This window comes from Hydractinia symbiolongicarpus, chromosome 12 (genome assembly GCF_029227915.1).
Source record: "Hydractinia symbiolongicarpus strain clone_291-10 chromosome 12, HSymV2.1, whole genome shotgun sequence".
Classification (NCBI taxonomy): domain Eukaryota; kingdom Metazoa; phylum Cnidaria; class Hydrozoa; order Anthoathecata; family Hydractiniidae; genus Hydractinia; species Hydractinia symbiolongicarpus.
The window spans coordinates 16,806,803-16,815,933 of record NC_079886.1 but is presented as its reverse complement, the minus strand read 5'-3'; the positions used below and the strand labels follow the sequence as shown (position 1 = coordinate 16,815,933).

The following is a 9,131-nucleotide window of genomic DNA, read 5'->3' as shown; positions in this document are numbered from 1 at the left end:
TAAATCAAAGATATAACTAAACCAAAAAGTACCAAATATTTCATTGTATGTCATATAGGCCGGGATTTTTACGAAAGAAGGTCGCCTTTCTATAAAGTTATCCTTTTGTTTAAAAAAACCCATAAACATTTTTAGTATAAACATCATGTCCAAAAATAGCCATTTTTATGCCCAACATGCCCATTTTACAGCTGCGTTTTTGAAAAATGAAGTAAGTTTTTATTTGCAGCAGCACACAATTAGGAAGAGGTATATAACTTTTCAAATAATATTGGTGTGGTTGCTTTGTGGAATAATTAATATAGCCCTCAATATCCATCATTTTCCAAAAAAATCTTTAAAACCGTGAATTGTGAATATTTCAACAACAACAAAAAATTTGTGTGTGGAAGTTGGTAGTAACATTGTGACATTTATACCTTGGGATCTGAAAATTTTCGAAGAGTATAAAAATTATGGCAGACAACCTGGCACAAGGAAATAATTCTGCTATAATTGCTGTGTTATGTCAAAAAGCTACCTAGTCACACTGAGTACAGCATTACTAGGTTGAAACTACCCTTGGATTCCATTATCTAGTTCAGTATACTGCAGTGTTACAGTACCCTAAATAGGATAGCAGTAGACCCCCTTTCAGTCATTTCGATGTTGTGAATGTTAGGCATTAAATCTGGAGGCAGTACAAACACTTAAACTTTGAAAATAAAGGAGGGGGGTTCTTCTGACATCTTGTGGAGCGTTTTACTTGTTACAAAACATTGATCCTGTAAATGTAATTATCTATTTACGCCCTGACAACTCAAAAACATAAAATGAATGTCTTTTGGTCCTTACCTAGCAAGCTATAGGTAGCTATAAAAAGCTTTTCATATGGAGCAAAAAAATGCCAACTGTACAAAAAAAGTGTAAAAAAAGAACAGGGCATTAAGAAGATGTGTCTTTGTCTTTGTGTTTGTCTCCTTGATCAGCCATTTTTTATAATTTGAGTTTGTTAAAATATTACCAACATTACAAAAAATTTCCAATACTGATGGAAAGTATGTTAAAGTTTTTGATCTAGGTACCGCATTCACACCTGTCTTTTGTCACCATTGGTTACATAATTAACTTTCAGCTCTAGAAATTACATACGATTTAAGTAATTTAGTGATCGCTGGTAATCAAGAACTTCTAACATAAGAAAATCTATCACCTAATTTATAGGGCTACTGGGTACATTATACTGTCATTTTTTCCATGATTAATTTTTATTAATTAAAATATTACATTGCTTGAGTTTCCTGTTATGTAAATGGTTGAATAATTCTAAAAAGGGCTACTGGGCACACATAAGCATTACATACTATTTACGTTAAGCATCACAATATGTTATTTCTGTCAGTGATATTGACCGTGGAGTTCAATACTGGTATACTGAAATGCACATCTGAATGGTTAAACCCAAAAAAATTTTTAACTTTAGAACTTACATTTAGTCCTTGGCAAGATTTTTTTTTTGGTTCTCTTAGTATTGTTTTGCATAAAAAGTCCTAACAATCACTGTCAAAAGAATACTAAACCTATATTCAAAAGAATATTTAAAGAAACCAACAGCTGCTGATTGGCCAGAAGAGAAAATATAAACACACCTGAACAGATTCAACAAGTTCTTGATGATTATCTTTTAAAATATCTAAAAAAAGAAAAATTACTATACCATTGAACTATCCAACTGGTGTGATGAAAACCAATCACAAGACAACATATTATAGAAATGTAAGGCTGCAATCCTCGACAACATTCATTACAAAACTGATTCAACCAGATAACAAAACAACAACAATGTCACCACAAAAATTTATACCTTCAATACCAATTGCAACAGTTTCTTGGTTAAAACAATCATCAATTCCTTGCACTTTTGATAAAAAATATTTCGGTGAAACTTTGTCCTTGTCAAACACGTACTTTGCTCTTTTTGCATCTGTTTCTAAAATTACCACAGTTATAAAGGATTACAATGTTAAAAAGGGATAATTACTACCTAAACGAGAAAATGAAATGTATTTGACAAAAACTTATGGGTATGATAAAAGCCCAGATTTTATACGACTATGATTGCATAACCTAATCCTTATTTGGAACATACTTATGGAGCGTTCTGTTATAGTGGAGCGCATATTTACACCCATTGTGTATTAGAAAATGTAGATCATATCATATATACTACTTGTATTGTTCCATCGACTAGTAACAAACAAAAACTATACCTAATGGGTGATTAAATTCTTCGAAGTGTGTAGGATTAGTGCGATAACAGCTTTTTCCATATCTGCAATTGGATTTTTCACAGCCATCTGATAACTTTCTTTTAACACTGTCACTTGTTTTTGAGCTGCTGGATGTCATCTCTTATTTCATTATTATATATCTATATAACAACACTTGTATAACACAAGTATTAGTAATTCAAGTATTAGTATTATAAGTATTAGGCAAATGATAATTAAAACACAGTAAACATTGTGGCTTCCATTTACCTTACTCGATAACGAATAATGCTGATTAGCTTGCGAATTTTTTCATAGACCCTAATATCTGAGGTTACGCTTCATCAGAATTAATAGTTTATTTCACGGGAGAAAAAATAATTAAAAAGGCCTTTTTTAAATATTTTTTGCCTTGTATTTCGCTGCTCTAAGATTATTGTTCTACCCTATTATGTCTGATTTCAGTAAAATTACTAAAGTTCCTTAGTTCCTCAGGCGACTTAATAGCACACCCCTATAAAGTTTGTTTCAAAAAAAAAAAAAAAAAAAATGATACAGTCATTGGAGTCAGATATTGACGTATTTAGGGTTTATCATGTTAACAAAAAGACGCTTGCTAAAATGCAACTTTCCTGTGCTATCATTAAGTGAATTTTCTTACTCATGGACATTATTGTTTATAAAAATTCTTTGTACATAATTTAAAAAAGTCTTTTGTCAAGATTCAGATGTTGATATATAATATCAAATACCCTGAAACCAATCTAATAAAATGCAAGTCATTAAATATCACTTCACATTTATATTGGAAATACTAAAGACAAAAACTGACTTAAATATTCTGCAAGTCATTAAAAAATGTAAGTCAATATAACAAGCAAAATCAAAATAGGGATTAACAAAAGAAATTAAGATATGCATTTTATGACATCGAAAAAAACCTACAACTTAAGTTGGGGCATAATCAAAAAATCATTTTGTCAGTTATTCCATCCTTCGCTCCACCTGCAGGTGCATTTTAATAATTTGCCTCAATTAACGATAATTAACGTTATTGAATTCTGCACACTTTTTCCTTAAAAAAATCTAAAGGTAATAATTAAATACAATTCCTGTCTTGTAGTTTTGCAATTCCTTTAATATAGCATTTAGCTTCGGCTGCAGCAAAGAAATTAAACAAACACTTTTTTCAAGATTTTATCGTATATCAATATGCTCTGTGTGTATGCACGGCCAAGGTGGATGAGTTTATTTTCTTTTAAATAGCTGAAAAAATATGTCCGATTGTTAATTCTTTTGATAATGTGGCCTAACGGCAATGCATTAGACTAACAGTCCTTCAGCGAAGCCATTCCATGGCACTTATGAGTTGAGCCTAAATAACTCAAATACAGGTAAAAATAACTGGTGACAACTCCCAATCTCCTAGAACCAAAATAGCACTAACTCCATAAAGCTGGGTAACGTTTTGGAATCGCCTGGTGGTGACGTCATAAATTACCTTTTAAATTCCCCATATCTTTGTCAAATACAAATGTGCTAATTGATATGGACTCAGGTATGAACACTTTTTCTAAATTTTCTTGAACTCTGACTGCACCAGCATGCTAAATAATGCGGCTAGTAAATTTTAAACACTCTTCAATTGGCATATATGTGGGTGCAAAAGCTGTAGAGCAGGGACCATTTGATGCTTTCGTCTCATCAATCCTGTCTAGGATTCTAGAAGCAAGCATTTCCAGACTGAAATAAAGGCTGCTGAAGTTAAATAAATAATGTAGTGTTGATTAAATCAGAAGTAAAAAAAATAGTTAAATTGTATTTCCCAAAGAAAACAACCCGGTTTTTACAAGAAATAATTTTCACGCTTTTTAAGAAGAGGAGTGATAATTTTTGAGAAATTGAAAAAAAACCCCACATAATTCGCACAAACCAATATACGCGAAGATTAATTCCCCTCTATTCAGTCATTAAAAAAATACATTTCCACTAATCTAAACTTAGTATTAATGGCTTATTAACCTTTTTGGCTGGGAAATATAGACATGTGGTTGGGGGCCTAAATCTAGTATAGCCTGACTAAATGGTTAATAAGTCATTGATTACCCTACTAGATAACCATAATAAAAAAGACTTTAAATAAGGCTCGTTTTTAAGGAAAACAAAATAATGAATGGAAACCAGATCACTACTTAATGTGATCTAATATTCGAAACACATATTCAACACAAATTTCATTTTTAGAAAACACAACATTTAATAGCTATTAATTCGTTGTCATTTTGCTTGATGGAACTTTTGTATTAAAATTAAATCTAAAAATTTACAAACAAGGAAGAATGATTCGAGTTTTGACAATTTTGTAGAATTTGAACTTTTTATATGGTATCTATGCAAACTGGTTGTTAAATCAAGTTAGTTTATTTTACTTTCGTAATTAAAACTTTTGCTGGTGGGGCTACATAGCCTTCATTGATAGTGCTGCTCTTTTATTTTTTTATTTATAAAAAGGATATAATTTATATAGTTGATAAAATAAATTCCCAAAATTTGCCAAAAAATCTTGGCCACGTTGCTTTTTGTGCCTTCGAAGAATGACATAAATTTGCGATTTTTTATGCTGGCTCGATGTTTAACCCGCCCCTACAAAAGTAGTAAAAACGCCCTAAAGCACCAAAAAAATTGTGTGTAACTTATTTTCCATTTATATTTTGCATTTAACATGAAAATGACTTTTTTACGTCAACTGAATATCCATAATGGCGCCTCAAAACTCTAATTTCATTTTGCAACAAGTTCTATTTTTGTATTTTTAAGTCGCCATTATGGAAAACAAGTTTTTTCTAGAGATATAATTTCTTGTATTTCGAAGTTGACTAATTAAATAGTTCAATTTGGAAATTTTCAGAGCTGCTTCTGGAGTAGTTTTTTAGATATAACATCTTAAACTATGCAACTTTTTCATTTTTGCTACCCTAAGAGAGAATTTGTTGCTCGTAGGCCTAACTTAAATACGTGGAACCTCTAATAGCGGCCACTTTGGGGGACCAAGCTTAGTGGCTGTTGCATTAGAGGTGACCGATGTATGGAGGTTTTATATGAATATACTATTTTTGTCAAAACGTCTGGTCGGGAGAGGGGCTCAAAGAATGATTCATGATCAAAGCAAGGAGACATGTGAAAGTGTTAAAGTGGCTAGAGCAAGTTGCGAAAAAGATCCTTTCACATGCTACTGACCTCGGTACAAATTTAAGCAAAAATAATTGTTTTTATTTTTCCTTTCATTTGCTTGCATAAAGATTTTTTTGACCGTTAATAGAGGTGAAATTAGACATTGGAACAATAGAAAGTGGCTGTTTGGCCGTTGATTGGAGGTGAGCGATGTATGGAGGGTTTTTTATAAGAGTTTGACCATGAATTTTGCAGGGATTTTCTTTTCTGGCCGCTTATCAGGAGGTGACCGATGTATGGAGTTGACCATTAAGAGGTTCCACTGTAGCAATATCTCCCGAACGAATAAGATAATTAACTGAAATTTTCAGGGTTATCTTTTCTTACCCGTAGTGTCTTATAGACAAATTTGAGCAAAATCTTAGGGGGTCGACAGGGGATCATTCTGAAAATCTGTTAATTTGGTATGGAATGACCCAGCAGTGTATTTTTTGAATTAATGGGTACCCTGTATAAATAATTATTTAAATAAATAAATAAAAAAAAAAATATGAGAAAATTAGGCGAGGATGAGTGGCTAGTTAAGATGGTACAGTCTATGTGCAGCAACGCTAGAAGTCGTATCAGGAATAATGATTCAGTTAGTGATGATTTTAGTGTAAATGTTGGTGTTCATCAGGGTTCTGTATTTAGTTTGTATTTCCTTTGCTGCATAGAAGAGCTGTCAATGGTTGCCCATGGGAGTTATTGTGTGCAGATGATTTGGTTCTCATAGTGAAGTCGATGGAAGAATTAGTTGAAAGTTTAAGAAGTAAAAGAAACGATTAGAAGAGATGGTTAAGAGTGAATGCAGCAAAGTCTTAAGTCATTATTAGTAGTATTGAAGCCAAGGGTGACCTTCTAGTTGGAAAGTGGCCCTGTGGAGTTTTCAGGAAAGGGTTAGGCAGTAAGTCAATTTTTTCTTATACTTGTAAGCATACTTGTAAGAACATAAGAAATCCAGCGGTATCGCAGGAAGGTTAAGAGCTGACATTCCGTTTGTATGCAAGCGTTGCAAAGGTGAGATTATAGACAACAAGGTATTTCCAGCCTTATTGATATACGACAGTGGCTCGTTAGAGATAGTTGAGAACTTCTGTTACTTAGATGATATGTTAGGCAGTGAGGGGGGTGTTGAAAGAAGTATTACAGTAGTTAGACATGGACAGTGACACATGAAGTACTTAGGTGTATTTTTATTGCGAGTCTGAGAGACGGAAAGAGTTCAGGTGAGCTAAGAATCAAGGTAGGTATTTACAGCATTACGGATTTTAACCAAATAAGAAGACTGAGTTAATTGGTACACTTGGCAAGAATGGAGGAGGATAAGTGGCTAAGAAAGTGTAAAGAGACTTGATAATTCCTAGAGCAAAGCCCAGAGGTAGAGCGAAAAAGACTAATAAGACAGACTTGATGCAGAAGAATTTGAGCTCAAATCTAACAGGGTCTAGACTGGAAGAGGATCATTTATACACTCTGTCCAACTCACCAGAGCATCGGCAAGGAACTTAAGTCGAAAAATAAGTTGTTGATGTTGGTGGTGGTGGTGTTAGTGGTGGTGGTGGTGGTGATTATGATAATAATAATAATGATTGAGGCAACGAAGGTTACATAAAGGGTTTGCCTTTTAATTCGTTTAGTTTTATTCCTTAGTATACGGTTTATGTTGTTTTGTATTATTGTTTAGTTAACAGTTTGTTGTTTTGTTTTTGTTATGTTGGATGTCAGTTAATACGTTAATAAGTCAGTTATTAAGTCAATTATACAAACATTCTACATTGTTGATTCTCCACGTCTTTTTCTTCTGTCTGTATCTTTTTTTTCAGATATAACAATTTATTTAACATGGTTAAAAAAATTACTAATCTATATGTACAACCTTAAAAGCCACTGATACAAATATTAACAGTAGCGCACATGGTCCTGGCTGTGCGAAAGTAAAAATTGACATAATTATACTCTTGTTATCAACACTACTAATTTGTCTGCTTAAAACTTGAAGAGCGCATCAGTATAACTGAATTCCAAAACGAATTTGTATAAGTCAACAACATTGTCCAATTACGAGCTTGATACATTGCAACTTTATTCCATCTTGATCTACATGTCAGCAGTTCGTAAAACGTGAAAATAAGCAATGGTATATTTAAAACTACTGCACAGAAAAACATTAAAGCTATTGTTATTGTTAGTTTTCTTTGACTGTTATTATTAGTATGGCGACTTGCATCAATTTCTCTTGTTTTCCTTCGAACGGAAATATATAAGTTTAAATGTAAAAACGAGGTGCATAGAAGACATGAAAGTTCACCCAGGGGAACCAATAAGTTAAATACATTCACGCCAGTCTCTGGCTTACTTAACAATGACATAAATCTTCTCGTGTTCCAACCAGATACATCAGCAAAACTTGCACAAACAGTAAACACAAAAATTATGTATTTGTAAGTAAAATTAAAGTTCTTGCACCATCCATGGATACGAGGGTGTAAGATAGCCACATATCTGTCTACAGATATTATGACTGTTAGAAACCAGGAAAAAGAAAATGGAAAAATTTGAAAAAAATTTATTCGTGGATGAGCCAGACAGTATTTTTCAACTTTTAAAATAAATTTTAAACACTGTACTGGCACGGAAACAACACCAACAAAAAAATCAGATATGGATAATATGAGAAAGAGATTTTCACTCTTTTTCGCTTCAACAGCTTTTTAACCACAGCTGCATTAAGAACAACAGTAAATAACGCCACTAATATATAGGCATCAAACAATCCTCCTTTTTCTGTGCTGCTTACATCACCAACACCAACACCAACAAAGTGAAATATATAAGTTTCGCACAATGACAGATTTGACGAATGATTTGTCATTCCAAAACTTTCACAAGATGAAGATAATTTTTTTTAGATATCACAATTGTTTAAAAACCACTTCCATGATGAAAAGTTGGACGGATTATGACATTATAAAATGTTTTACACATTTTCACTTTTTGGAAATACAGGTAAAAGCTTTTTCTTATAAAGCCTTGTAGAATTTTTTAAAAAAGCCAACAACACAACAGTAGCACCTGCAAAAACTGCAAAAAGGAAAATTAAATAGATATATAAAAATATGGAATATTAATTGAAATGAATTTTTAATACCGTAATCATTACTATAAGCTGATACTTCCTTTCCGTTTGTGGAATAACAACATTAAGATTTATTCCCACCAGGCAAAGTAACATTTCACGGTGCACAGACGAATAAAAAATTGTCTTACCGAGAGAAAATTAATTTGATATTCAACAAGAATGAACATGCAGTTGTTTGTTGCGTGTCTAATAAAAATGCTATTGCATATGTTCGAACTTAAGGTACATTTAACAATTACAAAAACAAATTATTCTTATATTTTAATTAATGTATTGAAGGTTTTTGCTTAATTCTGCCCATTAGTAAACAATTTACCACGTTTCCTTCTTTATTGTACTTACAAGATGTTCGAATAAATGTGAACCAACAAGGGTTATCAGCGCTGCTTTTACCAGTACCATAAAATAATGCAACATTTAGCAGTTTTAGTTGGTCGGTATACGAAGTAGACAAAATAGATTTTTGTGAAAGCATAGACAAACATTGCCCTTTAAACACATTTAATGTCTAAACTACAGGTTGGTTGGCC

At 32.5% G+C, this 9,131-nt stretch overlaps 1 protein-coding gene across 1 annotated transcript; it reads right to left on the bottom strand.

Annotated features, from left to right (window-relative positions):
• Positions 1–45: 45 nt before the first annotated feature.
• Positions 46–3,154, bottom strand: LOC130622000 (uncharacterized). Its single transcript, XM_057437394.1, has 3 exons — positions 2,250–3,154; positions 1,844–1,969; positions 46–1,672 (listed from the first exon to the last, which is right to left on the bottom strand). The coding sequence occupies exons 1-3, from the start codon at positions 2,386–2,388 to the stop codon at positions 1,578–1,580; spliced, it is 360 nt and encodes a 119-aa protein (XP_057293377.1). The 5' UTR covers positions 2,389–3,154; the 3' UTR covers positions 46–1,577.
• Positions 3,155–9,131: the final 5,977 nt, after the last annotated feature.